The 21,037-nt window shown below is 34.8% G+C and overlaps 1 protein-coding gene across 1 annotated transcript; it reads left to right on the top strand.

Annotated features, from left to right (window-relative positions):
* Positions 1-292: 292 nt before the first annotated feature.
* On the top strand, positions 293-10,230 carry LOC131165967 (uncharacterized). Its single transcript, XM_058124158.1, has 2 exons — positions 293-957; positions 9,498-10,230. Exons 1-2 carry the CDS (start codon positions 453-455, stop codon positions 10,031-10,033), a joined length of 1,041 nt encoding a protein of 346 aa, XP_057980141.1. The 5' UTR covers positions 293-452; the 3' UTR covers positions 10,034-10,230.
* Positions 10,231-21,037: the final 10,807 nt, after the last annotated feature.

Raw genomic sequence — 21,037 nt, 5'->3', positions numbered from 1 at the left:
AGATATACAGATAGTGGGAAAAGTTGAATAGAGTAGCTCCATCACTAAAAAATGGTGTAAAATATGAATGAGATTGAAAAGGCTCTATTAAAATCCAAAGACATGATTAAGAAGTGAGACCAAATCGTGGTTATGATATAAAATTGTAAAGTGACTTTACATAAGCATCTTGGGGATTAAACCTGCACTCAAAGGGATTCCCAATCATATTTTGGACCTAGTGTAGTGAATTGAGAAATAATAGAAATTTAAATTTTGAATGAATACTTGACTAGTACTCAAAACAACACTATGGGGATTATGAGAATGGTTAAAGCGGGGACTGCGTGCAAATAGGTTTTGTCATTTAGGTTTAGGTGTGGTTAAACTTATACACCCCAATAATAAGGACAAGGTATCTCTCACCCCTTCTTGAATTGGTCGGCGTTAAGACGTTGAGCTTTGGGGTTAAGATGAGAAAAATCAATGTGGAAGTGTGTTTGAAATCGGCACGGGGGCTGCGACGTTCTTCATCGCTATGGAAGCTCCAATGGTTTGCGGTGGGTTGGATTGATCCCAACGCCAAATACTGCACCAAAATTGACGCCTCTGGGAGTGCAAACCCCGTTTGGAATACGAAGTTCTCCACTTTCGTCGAATATAGCGGCGGCGGCGGCGGCGGCGGCGGCGGCGGCAGCTCAGACCCAGAATCCAACTCCGAAGATCATGAGCTGGCGCTCCATGTCCAAGTTTACAGCAGAGAGCCCATTTTCCTTAGAGAGAGGCTTCAGGGATCGGCAACCGTCAACCTCAAAGAATTTCTGACCAAGAACAATTTTGAGGTTTCGAAGACCCCAGCTGGCCACCGTGAAGTTGAGAGTTTTCAATTGCGGAAACCCAGTTCCTCCAAACCTCAAGGATTTGTTGATATTTCAATTCATATCTCAGAGGAAAGGGAAGAAACTACTTCTTATCCTGGTACGCATTCTTCGATTCAGTTCAGCTGATTCATCTCTAAAGAAATCGCTTAGATAATATGTTTTTATCATACTATCAACTCATCAATAATGTGTAACGGTGTATAAGATCATGAATGAAAAATAAAACACTGAATTGGCCAATTCGACATAGTTCCTAAACAGCATCCCTTATATTTTTTGGGCATTCCACAACTTGCTTAACCTGTACATTTGAAATTCAAAGTTCATATAATTCAACATCAGTTTCCATTGCAAGGTTCTAGCTGCACTCGGGCTTAGCACGGGATATGATCTTATGAATAAGATTTTCAGAAGCATAAGATTAATCATTTCAAAATATTATTGAAAGTCTAGCAACGTGTCTGTTTGTAGGCATTCTTCATTTTTTTAACTTACAAAATTTAGAAAATTTTCCTAAATTATAATATTAAATTCCACATCTTAATCAACGTCCAAATTCTATTTAATTCATAAATTGTTATCAACTACTAAAATTTCGGTAGCATTTCTCCTATTTTAAAGATAATGCATGTATTTTTGAACTTGTAAAAAAATTCAAATTTGACTCGATATAATTGAAGGCAGACTTCCATAAACAAATCACAGTTTTGTATAATTCAATGCAATTCTTCATACTTCACCAACACCATACATGCAAAAGGACCTCAGGGATCTATCTAATGTGCCACGACTTGTTCTGGAAGGTTTGGATGGAATTAGTATTTTTGAGGACAATGTTTCAAATAAAGTGCAAAAGGTTAGTGATGGAATACTGTTCGCTCCAATTCAGAAATTTCTTGGAAGAACCTTCAAACTTAGATTTTATTGAATAATTTGGGCCTCAAATTATTTGATTATGGAGGAAATGAACTTCGACTTGATGGTGTTAAATCTAAGGTGAAGAAGGGTCAGAGGAAATTGGCTAATTTGAAGTGTGCTGTTGATTATGATGGGAAGGACTTAAGAGGGGGTTTCTTGGTTAATTTTGGTTATTTATTTATTTTTCTCTTTTAACTTCTTTTTTGTTTTTCCTTTTTCTTTTTGAGGATTTAGAATCCTGCTGTAATTGTATATTCTCTCTCTCTCTCTCTCATCTTATTTTTATCAAAAAAAAGAAAAGAAAAAGAAAAAGCTTTTTTAGCACTTCCCAAATATCTTGGGAAAAAGCCATCAGAAAAGACCATCGGGCCTTGGTGTTCTATCTCTATCCATATCAAACACATCCCTCACTCCCTCCAAATCAAATGGCCTCTCCAACCAATTAGCAGCTTCTTCCCCAATCGGGGGTGAGATCACTGACTTTTATGAAGGATTATACCCTAATGAGTGTAAGTATAGGTGTTGCAAATAAACAATTTGCTAAATTTTATCTTTAGTCTTTCCTGATAGGCTTGCATTCCCATCAATTAAGGGTTTATTTTTTATTTTTTATTTTTTAAATATATATGTTTAATATCAAAATCCAAACATGGATAAGTGTAATTCTAACCCCAAAAGAGATAAGGGCACCCTTCCAACCATCTAATTGCTTCGTAATCCTTTTTATTTCTAGATTCCAAAAATCCAGCCCTCTAGGATTCCCACCCAATGTAACCCCTAAATAAGTTAGGGGCCAATCCAATATAAACCACACCCTGCGTTTGCTGCCCAATCTCTAGTTCTCTCATTGGGTACATTTAGGGCTGCTAAACCACTTTTCCCCATATTAATCTAAAGCTCAACACTCTCTCAAAAACATTAAGTGTACCCAAAATTCTTCTAAACGAAAGGTTATGACATCAAGAAAGAAAATGGTATTATCAACAAATTGAAGATGAGAAACCACCACCCCCTCATTCTTCGCACCTAATCCTTTAACTAACCTTTATCAACCGCCCTATCCACCATCCTACTTAAAACATCAGCCACGAGTATGAGCAAAAAGGGGGATAACAGGTCTCCTTGTTTAATGCCTCTTGAAGCAGTAAACCAAGATTTAGGTTCACCATTAACAATGATTGAGAACCACACATTAGACAGAAAACCCCTAATCCACCTACACCAATGTTCCCTTTTTATTTGTTTTTAGAATCCCAGTGGGAGTCACTGGCAAGCTTTAGAGAATCATAAGAGATTTTTTGTGGTTTAGTTTGGGGGGTTTTAGGAATCATTAAGTAAATTGGGCGGAGGTTTGTAAGTCTAGAATTTTTGGGGGGGGGGGGAACTTGGTGTCTAAAGACACCGCTTCTTTAGCTAAATGGTTGTGACACTTCCTCTCATAAGTTAATTCCCCATGGCATATAGTTATTTGTAGCATGTTTGGGTTGGATGAAAATGGTGGGAACCAATGCTAGCTTGAGATGTTCTTTGGGAAGTCCATGGAGGTCTTTTTCCTAGATTTATTTTATTTTCACTCGTCGCGCTAACTTTTTATTTTCCTTTTTGGAAAGACGCATGGCTTTGGAATATTCTTTTTTCACATCTTTTCCTCATCTTTTTAGATTGTGCTGTTTGCCAAACATGGTTATCTTTTTCTTTGTGGATAATGGGAGTGGTTTTCCGGTCTCTTGGAATCTTTATTTCAGGAGACTTATAAGCCCCTGTTTGTGAGCACTTAAAAAATTAGTTCTTATACCACTTATCACTTAAAATAAGTGCTTTTATAGAAAAAGTGGTGTTTGGTTGCGTTGCATTACGTGCTTATTAAAAAAAGTGGTATTGTACAACCACTTTTTAAAGTGATTTTTAAATAAATTTAAGAAGCATTTCAAGATTGCTTTTTGTCCACTTTAAGTGGGCACTATATAGGGTGGTGGCAATGTTGTAATTATGATGAGCTTAATGGCAATTTTGTAAATTTATAAAAAATTTCCTCCCCTCTCTTCCCCCTCTTTGCCTAGCTCCCTCTTGCTCTCTTACTTCCACCCTCCCTTCCCGACCTCCCCCAGCTCTCACTCCTCTGTCATCTGCACAGGTTCTATTTTGCAGTGGTCCGATTGTGCTCCGCAATAGGTCCAGCTAGATCTTGTAGAACGGTGTTGCCTCTCTTTCTCCTTGAACCCTCTCCTTTCTGGATCTCAATTGTAGAATGCCACCACCCCCATTGCCTCCTCCTTTCTGAGTTGTCAAAGCTGCTGTTGCCACTGCTCTTCCTTCATGAGTCATTGACATTGCTACAGGTGTAAGAGAATGGGGTCTACTACTACTTCTACTACATTATAGATCTCTTTGCAAAGGAAGATGGAATGTCCCTAAGATTCATCTATGCCTTTCATAGGAATATTGGATGTTAGGGTGGCATTAGAATCCACTTACACTTGCAAGTTAAGTATGAAGATGGCATATTAGTTTAAATTATTATTAAATTAAATATTAATTTAATTAACACTTTTGTAATTAATATAAATTAATATGATAATTGAATGTTATAAATATACAGTTATAATAATTTTACTGTTAATTAAACAATAATCTTATGTTGTTTTTTTACGTAATATAAAAAATTAATATATTAATTAAAATAAAATATTAATTAAAATTTTAATTAGGAAATATTAATAAATGAAACTAAAAATATTATTTACAAAATAATCGTTTATATTTATCATTTATTATATACAATTAAATGAAATATATTAATTTAATTAATAATATTATAGTTAATATAAAATTAATATGATAATTGTATGTTATAAATATGCACTAATAACAATACTATTGTTAATTAAATAATAATTATATGTTGTTTTACTTAATAGAAAATATTTATCTGTTAATTAATTTTTTAATCAAAATAAAATATTAATAACTTTTTAATTAAAATAAAATATTAATTAAATTATTAATTAAAAGACTAATAATTTAAACTAAAAAATATTATTTGCAAATAAGTTAATATTTTGTTGTATATTATATCATACTAATTATTGATGTAATATAGCAAATACTTCAAATAACACTTACAATAGAGTGGGTATCCAAACGCCACTTATCTCATCAAAACTCATAACCAAAACTTATTTTAAATACAATCAAATGCCACTTATGACTTTTAGCACTTTTTCAGTTCAACACTTATTACCAGCACTTATGAAATTCAGCACTTTTAAAAAAAAACACTGCTCCATAAATAGTTCCAAATGATCCCTAAATGATAAGGAGATGGTGGAGTTGTTTTCCTTGTTGCCTGTATTTAACAATTGCAAATTATCCTAGGGTAGGGATGTTTATTATTGGTGTTTAGATCATTTAGGGGTGTTTTCTTGTTATTCATTCTTTGAGTTTTTGACCTATTCTAACTCTTCCTTTCCTCTTTATCCTGTTATTGGAAGGTCAAAGTTCCCCCCAAAATGAAAGCGTTTTACTTGTTTGGTTGTGCTTAACAAAATTAATACCAATAACTTGTTGCAGATTAGGAGACTTTTAAAGGCTCTCTCTCCAAATGTTTGCCTGCTCTCTTATAGGAATTTCGAAACAGACTCTGCTCTCTTTTTGTATTATGATTTTGCATTGAGGATTTGGAATAAAATTGTTTGGTCTTATGGAAGAGAATTGGGTTTTCCCCTTTTCAATGGAAGACTTGTTAATCACTTCTTTTGTAGGCTTTGGAAGAAGGAAGGATAGGGCAGCTTTATTGAAGTGTAGCAAGTATGAATTTTATGGGGTCTATGGTTGGAACGTAATGTGTGGAATTTTTTTGGGAAGAAGTTGAATTCGTATTTGGTGTGGGAAAAGATTCAGTTCTTGGCTTCTTTATGGTGTGTTAGGTTTGGAATTTTCAAGGAAACTGGCTTTTAGGATTTAAATAGGGATTGGAAGAACTAGTTGGCTTGATTTCTTTTTTTTTTCTTTTTTTCTTTTTTTGTTATAGTTTTTTATGGTTTGTTCTAGATATTTTTGGGAGATGACTTATTCTCTAAAAATGTTAAACGATGGAAAATTCACACTACTTGATCATCGTAGACAAAATCCTTTTTTTGGCAGAAAGAGAGACATTTTAAGAAACATCATATAAGCAAAAGTAAAAATCAACAATGTACATAAGATCATGGCAAATTTCCACGGAATTTTTGAAATTTCCATTGCCGATTTCCACCTCCCTCGAAATCAAAATGGCTATCAATTTTCGTCTTGCGATATGTCCATCAAAATTTCCACGAATCATTCGAAATTTATTGAAATCTTTAAATTTTAGCGAAGCTTGTTGAAAAACTCTATGTCAAATTTTCCTTTAATTTAAAATATGAGATTCAAAACCCAAATTGAACTTTTTATCTTTTGAAAAGATTATTGCAACAAGGATGTGAATTATAGCATTCTAACTTTTGAGATTGTATGAAAAGTTAAACTTGGATATTAAATACAACATTTTATTTGACTATTTATGTCCAAATTATCAGTATTTGCAAATAACATTATTAAACTAATTTATGTATTTAATTTATATTAGTTGAATAATGTTAGGGAGTTGGATGTGGGTAGAGGGGAGATTATCTCTCATCCTAGTCGAATTGCTTCCGAGATCACTCAATTTGATCGTAATATGTATTTTGAGGAGAATGTTAGTTGACCAATGGTTGAAGGTTTAGAGTGGGATCCTTTGTCTGGTGATAAGATATAGCTTGGCTAGAGAGACCTTTTGAGGAAGAGGAAGTGAGGGCTACCATCTTTGGGATGAAGAGGGTAAATCTCTAGTGTGACGGGTTCAATTGGCTTTCTTTCATGATTGTTGGGAAGTGGTTAAGGTTGACTTGCTGAAGGTTTTTGTTGAATTTTACTGGAATTGGATTTTAAGCAAGAGTATTAATCCCACTTTTATAACTTTGGTGCTGAACAAAAGTAGGCTATCAAGATATTTGACTGGATCTGTTAGTCTAGTATCTAGTGTTTATAAAATTATCACTAAAGTACTAGCTAGCAAGTTGAATGTGGTGCTTGATCGGTTCGCTAGTGAATTTTTTCAAGCATAACCTTTATTCAGAGGTCATTCAGATCAAACAAATGCCATAAGCTCAATTTGAATCTTGAAGTTAGGCTCATTATATTATTGATGTTGGGTCAGGATTAGTGTCTGTTACTATGTTAGGATTCCCAAATCAATTGGGATTTCTAATCAATGTGTTAGAATCCCAATTGATTTGGGAATCATAACATATTAATTAGAAATCTCAATTGATTTGGGAATCTTAACATACTAATTCTTACTTGCTGGTATAAAATCAAATTCCCTGAGCACATAGAATTCTTCTATTAGAAATATGAACGTGTTCATGAGGGCCCTAACCACAAATTCATGAAGAACCAATTATGTTTAGCATCTTCTAGAATTTGGAGAGCATCACTTCTCACTTGTGGGTCAATGACAACTTACATTCATTACAAAAAAAAATTTTACAATTTAGGTTGGCATACACTTTGAATCAACAAATGGAGTATATGTGTGTCTATGTATATCTACTATTAACTAAGGGAAGTGTAGGCGTTTTTTTGAAAAAAAATAATAATAATAAAAGAAGATATATTAAGAGAGAAAGAGAATACAAACAAGAGAGGACGAGAAATCCTCGAAAAAAAATAAAAACCAAGGTGAAAGGCGACCCAACCCACAACTGCCCACCAGCCAAAACACTTCCTAAATCTAAATAAGACATACCTAAGACAACCTCTTTTCAATCCCTTTCCATCTGATGGAACACTCCATATTAGCCAATTCCCATTGTCCCTTCCTAGCCTTAATTTTACCACCATCCAAGCTAACTTTCTTTCACCTGAACCATTTAACTGTATACATGTTTTATCTAGCAAATGTTGAAAATGAGACACCAAAGCAGGTGAAAGGTCCTATTCTGCTCAATCTTGTCTTTTCTACGTTTGCTATTTCAACATTCCCTGAACCAACAATTCCCTCTAAATCATCCGTTTGAAGATGAAGACAGCAAGGAAGGAACCCCCATAAAATTAGAATAGCTGATCCATATCCAAGTTTTCATGAATCTCATCTATGTATAGCTCTTTGTCACAATCAAAATCATGAACCAAATCACCCTACTTGTCTGATATATCACCCCATTTTCTCTTTTCCACAGGACTTTCCTCACTAACCACGTTTTTAAATTCCATTTCCAACCTATCCAGATCTTTGGTGTAAAAATTACCATAACTTTGTGTTCAGGAACTCAACTGACTTCCCATCTGCTGTGGAAAGCCTCTCAATTGAGTCATCCCTTTTTTTGCTACTCTTCTGCCTTCAATGATTTCTTGTGATATTGCTGCCATTTCTGCCACCTGAGGATTTTTGTTACCCCATCCATCCTTCCCTTCTTGTTACTAGAACTTGCACCATCTTAATTCCTGATTTGAACAGCTGTACCATTATCCTCCATATGTACTTCTTGAGAACCATCCTCTGTAGAAACCTCTTGTAAATTCATCAATCTTCAAGAAATCACTTCCTCCATCTCCCAGTGCACTGGAAAAAATATTGTGTTTGCTCATTTGCACTGACAACCCTTGTTGGAGAGGAAGTACCACAAAGCTGTTTCTCCTCTACCTCCTCACCTTGGCCAAGGCCAAGTCTGTGTGCCCATACGTTTCGACATCCACTATCACACGAGCCTCTCCAATGCTTTGGTTTTGATTGTAGGGATATTTACCTAATCATTGGGCTGCCCATTGAAATTACTCAGTGGGCTTTGGACCTGATTTCTAAAAGGAGAAACTTGCAAAGCCTAAGACGCATATTGGACTTGCTCCGGAGAAGATAAATTAGTTGAAATGGGCTGCCATTAGGGGGCTGTGGGTACACATGTATATTTATAAGACATAACCAAATGAATGAATTGGAGAATTATACCTTTCCTGAACAATTAAATTTACCAACCTAATCTCCCAACTTGCCCTTGACAAATCAAAAAACCCATCAAGATCCAGCAGTTCGAATACAGCAGCCTTGAAGCTGTAATCAATACCCCCTCTGACCAAAAAATCTTCGGTGAAGGCATCCACAACTACGTCTATAAATGATGGGCTGGGGAAGAAAGAAGTTGAAAGTATACAGAGACAAGACACTCTTGTAGTTGAAAATATACAGAGATAAGACACTCTTGTTAGGACATTACTGCTGAAAGAGTGTGGACAGCACAGGCCAGTGAGATGGAACCTGATAGGGAGAGAGAAAAATGGGGAGAGGGGGAGAAGAAGCGTCACTGTCGCTCCAGTGGGAGGAGGAAACAAATAGCCTTCCTAAGTTTTTTTTTTAATAATTTTTTTGTATGAGATATTTTATATATATTTTTCAGAAAAGAAGGGAGGAGAACATGAAGTCATGAATGAAAGAGGGAGGTCCTAGGTTTGAAAGAAGCAAAGAGAAAGATGCTATGTAGTAAAGAGTTCACTTTTAATGAAAATGCGAGGATTGGGATTTGGACTTGGAGGCTTCTCAGACAAAAAAGAATTGCAATATAGTGTATACATGTATTCATATGTTAGATATAGACATGGAAAATTTTCTTTTTATACATGTGTGTATGAATTTGGATTTAGATAGTTATGTTTCTCCAGGTAATGACGAAGGATTTAAGCTCATGGACTGTGACCATGGCATTACCTCGGGGATTGAGTATGGTGGAGCACAAACTTATCGACAACCATTGCCTCTTGGAGGACATACGCCACAGACAACTCTGCCATACATGTATCCAGTGCAACTTCCAGTTCCTGATGGAGGAAACTGTTCCATTAATGCATCAGCCGGCAGACCTAGCTATCCATCAGATGGTGGAACCAGCAATATTCATCCGCCTCAAACTCAAACTCCTCCGCCGCCACCACCACCACCACCTTCAAACATTGGTTATATACCAACTTTTCTGCCCGGAACCAATAATTTGCCTAACAGAGACTCCTACGTGAATATGCCATCATCATCATCCAGAGTAGCAGGAGCCTCAGGACGACCAGGCTTTGGGATGGGAGTGGGTGCTGGGGCACTGGCAGCTGGGGCTGTGATCTTTGGCGATGATTTTATGTCTGGATTTCATGCTCCAACTAGTTTACAGGATGCTTCCTTGGCTATATCTGCGAATCCTCCTTTCTAACAAAAGCAGGCACCAACAGTTACTATAATCACCTGTAATGTAATTATATGTTGATGTTTCCAGCACACTTGAAATGCAGTGTGGCAACAACTCTGGTCCTAGTTTGTTTAAATATATACTCTTCTTTTCTATGTACAAATTTATGTTTATGTTTTTGCCCCCAAAATTTATTATTCAAGTTTGCATTGGTGTACAAATTTATGTTTATGTTTTTGCCCCCAAAATTTATTCTTTGAAGTTTGCATTGGGGTTTTTGGGTATCTTATGTAGAGTTTTTTTTTCGGTTTTATTATTATTTTATAATAAAATATAAAATAATACTTTGTTTGGGAAAATTTTTCCCAGTCTAGTGTTTACGTAATCTCGCAGCTTGGTCCTGCAAGATTTAAACAAATCTTATTGGACCAAGTTGCGAGATTTGCCACGTGTCAAATCACGATTGCTGTGACCATTTAAATCTCGCAATTTGGTCCTGAGAAATTTTTTGATTAAAAAGTAAATTAATAGTTATATAATTTTTAAAATAAATTAATGTTTCTATAATGATAAATATTTTTCATAATTACCTTCTTCCATATGTAAAATAAGAGCGAAAAATCTAAAATTTTTTTTAAAAAAAAAGACATTTTTCAACTTTTCTATATTTTTAATAATTTGAAAACAATGTGACATTTTTATAAATGTTTGAAAATTGAAAAAAAAAATTATTTTCTCAAGTGAATACATACTTATTTTTTTAAAAACGTAGTTCAGTTATTTTAAATGAAAAATGAGCTACACTTTGTATAGAATATTTGTCACACTAGTAAAGAAAAAGTGAATATATCTATCCAATTCTATTAACTATTTTAAAATTTTTAAAAATTATTGCATTTTCATTTGCTCCATTTTTAAAGTTATTTACTAACTCGATATTTTTCATTGTAAATTATATGTTTACCATTTTATTTTATTTTAATACTATTCTAAAAAAAATAGAAGTGGATGTTTGATTTTAAGGTTTTCCTCAGTATATATATATTTTTATTAGAGTATAATTTCATGTATGATAGGAGGATTAAAATAGTGACGATAATTTTTTGAGATAATTTGCATTATGATGGCTATTTCTTTGATAATGAATAGATAATTTGCATGAATTTGGGTTGTGAAATGCAAAATAAACAATTAAATAAATTATAACATAAAACATTATTAAAGGCTAAAAGACACATGCATTGCGTTTATATCACTATTAAAAATAAGTGATAACATTGTGTTTCATTCGAATTTGTCATGTACAACTTTCATTCACATATACATGTTGGGGAAAATAAATAAATATTCTCAAATTATACATAAATAATACAATGATGTTATACAAATGAAATGAATATAATCAATATTATACAAATGAAATGAAATGAAAATAATGCTATACTACTCAGTGCCGCAGTGAGGTCATCTCCGGGGTCATGGTGGTTGCCATCTGCGTCTGCCCTCTCCCTTCTGGTCATCTGCATCAGGTGTCCTATCCCGTCGTTGTCTTGTCTGTGGATCATCTCTGCCAAGAGATATTGCATAATCATCATCAATGTCAAGTGCACAGGGAGAGAACTGATATGATGTCTCTGGACGAGAACGAGGTGGCATAGTGGGTGCATCGACCTCCTCCCCACCGAAAATGTCGTCCACTAAAAAGGACATCGATGGGGTAGCAGCATAGTCAGAAGGGGCGTCAACTTGTCTACTAGACGGTCTCGCAACATCAGCTCCTGACGAAGGCGCATACAGTGCTGACGAACCAAACACATACTCTGCCTCTACAACGGGTGGTGAAGAGATGTGACTTAATGGACGACTAGAGGAGGCATGTCGTCCTCCTACTGGAGCGAGTCGACCTCCTTGTACTGGAACTGGTCAACCTCCTCATGCAGGTACATTAGGTCGAGCAGCTGGGATCCGTCAGCTGTCCTCACAGATAAGGTCCAATGCAACACTCATTAACCTAGGGATTGCTGGATCTAGAGAGATATGATCTACCTCATGTAGTATGTCAGCCTGTAGGATACGAAAAAAATTGGTACACATGCAAATCGTAACATACACATAACAAAAGTAAATGTGGGTTAAAGTCTTCTTACGAGGCTGAGATATACAGCAACGGTCCTGTCGACGAAGCGTCGTGTGATGGACCTATACCAGGTAAAGTATGGGTCATCCGGACGCATCGGACTATCCTCCGCCACTCCCGGTAGGATGTACTCTCGCTGATTCTCCCATGCAGTCATGTATATCTCGTGCGTAGTTGCCCAGTCCGTGACCCCTCAACCACATCCATCCATGCCATGGAGGTCCTCCCCTAGTACATCTACCCCCAATGTCAAGAAGCAGTCGGGAGGCTACGAGCGCCTTTTAGGATAACGTTGAAACATTCCACAATTTTAGCAGTCATGTTCCCACCATACCTTCGTCCACTGTCATGGCACTGAGTCCACATATGAGGAGGGATCTGATCAAAAAACGTCTTTGCTAGTTCTTGACCCTCATCAAATATCCTCTCCATCCACTTGTCCAATTTTCTTACCTGATGTTTCCTTCCCACTCGCTCAGACATACGCTTAAGATTGACACTCTGTACTTTCGTATTAAAGTTGTTGATCACGTGTCGAAGGCCAAATCGGTGGTGGGCACGTGGTGGTTGCCAATCAGGATTGCGTTGCATTGCAGCGAGAATTCCTAGATGCTGATCTGATATAAGGCAAATGTCGTCCCTATCAGTAATGGAACAAAGACAACACAGAAACCAATTCAATGTGTCTAGGCTTTCCTCTTGGACAATAGCATTCTTATTTCTTTACTCAGAAATATCATCATCGATGGATTTACCATGATTTTTTGAAGTTAGCTACTTCTTCAGAAAAACATAGAAGACCATTAAGAGATTTTTGCCCCCAAGCTTACGAAACAAAACTCAGAATTCTTAACGATATCTTAATCTACCCATTCTTATCATTATCGCAACTCAATCCTATACTCTGGTATAAATTACCTCTAAACTAATACTCAAATATTTCCATATCCAAGCGATGTGAAATTAATCACACTTCCAGCTGGACATTGCTCTGATACCATAATGTAACACCTCGAACCCTTAAACTCGGGTCCGGCGCATTATACCTGATAAAATTCCTGATAATCCATAATTAACATATACGCAGCGAAAAACATAAATATAATATTCATACATATATTACCATAATACCAGAGTTTACTAATTCTTATCTATAATCCATAGTAATCATCCATCACCTGCATTTCCATAAATCTAAATAACTCCTAAAACATTTCAGTATTTTCACAATCATTCCTTACTCAACAGCCTTAAAATATAAAGATATAAAACATAAATATTTACATTCCCTAAAGTATTATCAGTATTTACTCTTTTTTTAATACTTCTCAAAAAATCTAAAAACCCTTGAACTCTTTAAGTCCGACCTCGGGGATGTCCTGAAAAAGATAAATTCATATTCGGGTGAGACACATCTCAGTAAGAGAAAAAATAATATATTAAAACAGCGTGTGGCTAATATGAGATATATAAATATCATTTTAATAACATTTCTCAAATCATTAACATAACACTGAAATCATTCTCTGAACCTACAAATCACATGCAAAAGTTTAACTCACGAGATTACCCAAGGATAGGGGTGATTACCTGCCCATACAAGTAGCACCCCTCTGCTTTGATATTAGGCAACGCTAAGGTCACAATTAAAGTATACCAGGGCACCCGCCTTTCTTAGTAAGTCCTCAAGTATTAGATTGATCTTGTACTCGCACAATTCAACAATAGCTTACCGGCAAAGGCCCTAAGGATAGGGAAATCTATCCACCCATACAAGTAGGTTCCCTCTGCTCTAGTACATTATGCAATTACTGCCACATCTAAAACTACTAGTACACTCACCTTTCTCAGTAAGCCCTCAGGTGAAGAGTACGCCCCACCTTTCTATGAGCATAGATACTTTTAGTATCATAATACATTGTTCTTTCTGTCACTATTCAATCATTCACATATGTTCATATTCATAAATTTGACATTTCATTTCATTTTATTTTAAGTGACTCTTTCCCATTTTACATTGTTCATATTTCACACTTCATTTTGGTTTTATTCTTTTCCATTATCATTTCATTTCATTGCATACCTAGCATCATTCAGCTATTTTACCAACATTTTTCAGTTGTCATACATTTACTCAACATCTTTTAGCTGTTTTACCCAACATCTTTCAATTATTTACATGGTTGCATTAACACACACAAGCAACATGGTTCATATCATATTTCATTTTTAACACTTTACTTACTTAGCCTGCATGTCATACATTTAACATATATTTGCACAGAATCTCATGCCACATAATTTAACAGTAAAAATTCATACATATTCCTATAAAATATGTCAACCCGCATTTAACATTTATATGTTGAATATATAATTTCCATTTCTTACATCATTATCCATAAATTTTCTTTCATTTTCTTCAGTTCATTTCCACAAATACATGACTAAATAAGTGGTCCTAAACTCAGAAATCATAGTTTCACATGGTTGACATTTTAATAATTCACACCAAAATATACATATAATGTAACGTCCCTCATTAAAATATAGCAAAATAAATCAAATGGTCAACCCGAACCCGTGAGTAGCAGGGACACCTGTCATACACATCGGAAAATCTAGCAGCAGTAAACGTAAAAATCTATACATCCATCCATAAAACATAATACCAGAGTTTTCTATTAACATCAATATATTGTTCATATGTACAATCTCCAAAAAGTCAAAATAACACTAGGACTATGCAACCAAATCTCTTAGTCCTAGCTCAGGGCTTACCCTTCTAGTATGGAAGCACCAATCACTCAACGGCGGCCCTGACCCGCCAGTCTCTCTGGGTTTCCTGAAAAATTTAATAATGTTGGGGGTGAGACACTTCTCAGTAAGGGAAAGTAAACCAAATACAGTTGTGTGGTAACATGAATATTTAAAGTGCTTATACATATACAGTACATTTCAAAACTCTGGAATAATCATAATATCATACTGAATAATCATGTACTTTCATATTCGTTAATAAATCACAACATACATAAACATCTGTTATAACTCGTAATACTGAAAACAAACCTAGGATGAATAGTTAGCTAATGCCATGTATTACCCAACATAATGGGTTGTGCAACCCGAAGGCGGGACCCGACAATGGCTGGCCGACCACTGTTGAATCAACTATATCTGTAAGTACGATGGGCCCGCCGCACCCTGGTCCGAACTGCCAGGTAGACGTCTACGCTCTACTGAAAGCCTTATCGACTATCCATCTCCCATCCCCTCGTGGGACGGTAGCACTAATAAGGCCTCGTGCCAAAATCAACCCATAGCTACAGTACCGAGCTCCTGGTCTGAACTAAACTAACATCCTGGTTGCAATAACATATAATACATGAACATACGTAACATCAACACGGCCTCGTGCCGAAAACATAGATACGGTCTCGCGCCGAAATCATACGTATGGCCTCGTGCCAAAATCATAGTAAATATATATATGGCCTCGCACCAATAACATCAATATGGCCTCGTGCCGATAACATAATAATACGGCCTCAAACCGATAGCATAATAAATGCGGCCTCACGCCGATAACATAATAAATACGGCCTCGTGCCGAATACATTTCAAGTATTTACATTTGAAAATAACTCATTTATCATATATTCGTCAACTCAATATAACATAACCCATCTTTCCAAAATACCTGAAAATGTGTTTTACTCGTAAAAGCATTCATATCTTATCTCATTTCATGTAAAATAATATTCATGCCACACATGCTCTATTAAAAGTCATACTTTATATTTTAAAATCGTGCTTTTCTATCATCTCATACATACATATACGTTTCATCATAATAACAGTATTTCGTAAACGTACATTTCATCTATAATATACAGGTATATCATATGCTTTTCTGAAAATAAATTTACTCATAATTAATAATATTTTGTATGGAAAAGAACTGTTTTAGTTTACTCCCTTACCTGACTACTGGAAAAGCCCCTCAAATTTCCTAGGCTAACCCTCGTATGACTTCCTGATCAACACCCTGAAACTCAAAACTCCCAGTATTAAACATCAGTATTTTCATGCGTACGTCAATTTCTATAACTACCATGAAGTCTAATTTGGCTTAAAAAATCTTACCTCAACTTTGGGATGAATTCCAACTTCGTTTTTCCGATGATCCGCTTCGGCAAACTTGTAGAGAACTTCGCCAGAAGCATCGTGGTAGCCTCAGATCTTCGATCCGACGTAAAACCAGCCCAAAATCAAAGAGAGAGTGTGAGAGAGCCGAAGGGGAGAGAGAGAGAGAGGAGAGAGAAAGGAAACTTAAAAATGAATTTAAAATCTGATTTTTCATATTTATAGGTGGCGGAACTCGTCGACGAGACCCTGTATTCTTCGACGAAATTCAGGTTGTCTCAGAACCCTTCTCGGTATTTTCTCGTCGACGAAGCCCTGTGTTCGTCGACGAATTCTCTTAAGCCTTCATCGACGAATCCCTGTGTTCGTCGACGAAGCTTGGCAGTTTCCTTCTTTATTTTATTTTTTTCCATTCCCTTTTCTTTTCCTTTATTTATTATTTAAATTTCATTTAAAAATTCAGGTTGTTACATATAATATAAGTAAAATTATTAGCTTTAATTTCAAAAAAATCTGATTTAATATATAATTTCTCTTTACCTGATTTCTTGAACTACGTCAACAGGAACCTCAAAAAATACCTGCGGCACTCACCCGAACCCTGAATCAAAAATCATAATTCCATTAAATCAATTCTAAATAAAATATTATTTTAATATTTCCTAAACCCTTAAATACGAAATAAATAGTTATACCCTCAAATATGATCAATTTAACAAATTTTTCAAATCTCACTTTCGCTTTGGAGTGAGGTTTAGAAAATCTCAATTGAAAATTTACTCACGTCAAAATGACGGCTATCGCAATTAGGATCACGTGGTGTTGCCTGATTGTCGATTTAACAACAAATTTAACGAGAAATTGAGAAATTAGGAAAAAATTACCTTACCCTAGGAATGGTGCCTACGCCACTCCCACGACAAATCCGATCCAGTAGAAATGTTAGTGACGAAGTTAAGAATCTAGTAGCACCTTTCGTTTCTTGATTGACACTCGTTAGACCGATAAAATTGAGGAAAGAGAGAGAGGCAGAGATGGAGAAAGAGGCAAGGTGGCGGATGAGCTGCGCCTGCAACTTTCCTTCTTCCTTAAGCTTTCAAGATTCAGTTAGTTACTTTTATCATATATATATATATATATATATATATATATATATATATATATATAATAAAATATATATTATATTATATTATTAAATTAATAATATTATTTAATTATTTATTTATTTTAATTTTAATTTTAATTTTTAATTAATTAATTAATTTTATTTTATTTTTTTTTTTTTTACATTTCCATTTTTTTTTTCATACTATTTCTTTTTACTTGTTTATCTAATATATTAATTTAATAATGTTTAATTAATTAATTGATTGATAATTTTAATTAGTTAATTATTTTTTTTAATAATAATTTTTTTTCGGGTTATTACAAAGCTAGCTTTATATATATATATATATATATATATATATATATATTTACAAGTGTCACTGGACGAGCACGTCACCCAATAATTTCTTTACCTACTCAACAAAACAATGTAATACTTGAGTTATTTTCAGTAGCATTATCACATGAAAAAAATACATAATCTATTCTTGAATTGAATGTTTCCATCACTAATTTGAGACCGTCTAGCTGACTATACTAAAATCTTAGTCGAAAATCAAGTTATTATTTTTCCCGAGAAATAAATGGTTGTGGCATCGGAGAAAAATTTTTGAATGATACTTTGTTCCTATTTGTTTTCTTTTTTCGCAAAAAAAAAAAAAAAAAAAAAATCAACCTTAGAATCCTCTTCAGTTATAAAATTGTAAAATGTTAGGTTAATTTTTCATTATTTGAATTAAAAAGTTGAGGAATAAAGGATTTGTTAAATTATGAAAAAACAGTTCTTATTTTTTATATTCAAAATTTTAAATAATTATAAAATCACATCTTATTTTTATTCTTCCAAAAAATTATATATAAAAAATTAAAAATTTGAAAAATAATTAAAAGATGTTGTATAACATTCCTATGCAGATTTATAAAATTAAAAAACAAGTTCATATTTTTGTAAAAAAAAAGAGCTATTTTTTAGAAATGGAGAGTGTCAAAATCTCTGTATCGTTCGTTTTTTATATAAATTGAAAATTTAGCTGATTTTGTTGTAAATATTTTAAAAACACAATAAACATATTTCTACAACTAAATCCATCAGTCTTTGTTCTATTCTAATTGTCAGCATCCAGAACACCATTCAGGCAATTGGAGAAAATAACAAAGCAATTATAATGTAAATTAAATACAAACTCCAAACTCACAATGTCAATCCAAAGAATAATTCATTTTAAATTAAAATCAAATCTGTTGACCTTATAGGTCACGCCCGGTTTTAATAATGACAAATACTACTGTATTTAATAAATATCTAGTTCATGTGCAAATTCATATTAGCATATCATCAATGGCACGCAAAAGCTCAAAGCTTGAAGACATTCATGCTCTTAATTGTAATAATTTTGTAGTGAGTTTTGTCTGTAATAGTAATTAGGGTATTCGGTTTGTAATAAGCACGCACATCACATACATGATTTATTTTGTAAGCTCAAACGAGATACAAATCAAAATGACCTTAGAAAGACCTTAAGGTATTCCCTTCGATCGACCGACACCGGACTTTTTCGGTGTTTTCAAATTGGACCCCAAGTGCCCCTAGGACACTCACACTTTCACATATATTTGTTAAGCACTGAAATAGGGTTTGATGGTGTCAAAACGAGACCAAAATGCACAATTGGTGCACTTTCGATCAACCGGCCAAATCAGTTCATTTTTGGCCTGGTCGACTGAACCATACCTAGGTCAACCATTGACCAAGGTCCCGGTCGACCGAGACCCTGTAGATCATTTGACCCCGGTCGACCAAACCACTTGGGAGTCAACATTTTGACCTCCCGGTCGACCGACCATTTTTGTACTCCAATGACCTGGTCGACCAGAGGGTCTTGGGAGAATTCCCAGCGGTCTAGTTGACCGAGCCTTTCAGTTCAAAAGTCCCCTGGTCGACCGAACCTCATAAGTTTGGGAAATTTCCCTCTCCAGTCGACCGAGCCTTTCAGTTCAAAAGTCCCCTAGTCGACCGAGCCAATTAAGTCTTGGTCGACCGAACCATTTTTGGTCGACCGGACCTCTCGGGTTGCTCCTATTTTTTTACCACAGTTAATAATTTTAAACAGGGTTAAATTGATTTAAATGTCATTAAACTTTTCCAATAATCCCTAATAGGTCCCCAACGGTCAAAATTTTCAATATGTCTATATACTCTTTCAGTTGGTGGATTAAGCACCGATTAACAAAAAGATTAAGAAAATCTCTCTCAAACAAAAATACTCTACTTTGCCTATCACTGCTCATACTCTTTTGAAAATCCACTCAAGCTTACCTTCTTCATCTGTCTATATCATTTGTAAGTGTATTGAGTATTAATGCTTAGAAGTTTGCTCTCATTTGTTGCATATTTGAATTGATTTTTCTTCGAGAGCATAACCTAAGTTTTCTTAGGAGGCTTTGTCAATAAGCCTACCCTAAGAAGACTTGTAGTGAACTCCTGAGTATTGCATTCTCATTGCAATGACTTAGGAAGTTCGTATTTGTTTGGGGCTTGCAAAAATACTTTCAAACATACTCAAATATCTTGTGGTATTCATATTGATATATTTGTGAAAAGGTATTTGTGTGTGTGTTATATTAATCTTTGTAGCAATATCCATACAAGTCTATATTATCTGCTGAAATACAAAGATTTCATATATTTTGCGAACCAAAAATACACATTGCTAGAGCTTTATATACATATATATTGAGAAAACTTATTGATTAAAATATATGAAGTTTGGATAATATCTTTGCTTGAGCACTTAAATTGAATATCTTGTGATACAAAGATCATCTAGGTTTGCACTCTCACGCACTCATTACAACGATAGTAAATTTATCTGAGAGTTGAAACTATTTAGACCACACTGAGCTTACACTTTAAATCATCTGTGGTGTTTGTGTCTGTACATATTTGTGGTACAAATCTGCTTTACATGAAAGCACCCATATATTGTACCGTTTGATTGTATACCTGAGAGATTCCAGGCGTGGCCTGAGGGGGCGGTAATCCAGCCCGGTAAGGATTGGTGTAAAGGTTGAGGTCAGCCTTGTGGTAATTTGACCTGGTTTGTATAGGTGCCGCTCCACCCGTTTAAGTGAGCAAGTTATTGTGATAATTCTTGTGCTGGTTAACCAAGGCAGGGACGTAGGCAGTTGGCCGAATCTCGATAACATATCTGTGTGTCCTCCTTTCTTTATTGCTTTTCGGTGCTTATGTGATTGTTTAAACTGCATTATTTAATTTATGGTATATTTACATTATTTGCTCTAGATTGACCATAGACTTGTGAACATACTGCTGTTAGGAGGAATACTTAGGAGATAAATTTTAAAAATACCAATTCACCACCCCTCTTAGGATCACGGTAAAGCTAACAAAATCAATAATTCATTTTTTTTTCAAATATCAAATTTAAAACACTAAATTACAGCATGTTAATTACATTATGCATAACACATATAACAAATGAAATGAATCAAAATATTAACAAAAAAAACCCTATCCTCAAATTTGAGCGTTTTGAAATGATGTCTTCAATCAACCCAACTAATTTAGTAGCCGCACTAACAATTTTATTAATCAAACAATTTATTTAATCAAA

Source organism: Malania oleifera, chromosome 10 (genome assembly GCF_029873635.1).
Source record: "Malania oleifera isolate guangnan ecotype guangnan chromosome 10, ASM2987363v1, whole genome shotgun sequence".
NCBI lineage: Eukaryota > Viridiplantae > Streptophyta > Magnoliopsida > Santalales > Ximeniaceae > Malania > Malania oleifera.
Note: the sequence above shows the minus strand (reverse complement) of the source record. Positions and strands in the feature narration are given on the sequence as shown.

Coding starts and splice junctions, on each gene's coding strand:
- LOC131165967 (XM_058124158.1), top strand. CDS start 453: ATGAGAAAAATCAATGTGGAAGTGTGTTTGAAATCGGCACGGGGGCTG. Junction 958..9,497: donor AGAAACTACTTCTTATCCTG/GTACGCATTCTT, acceptor ATGTTTCTCCAG/GTAATGACGAAGGATTTAAG.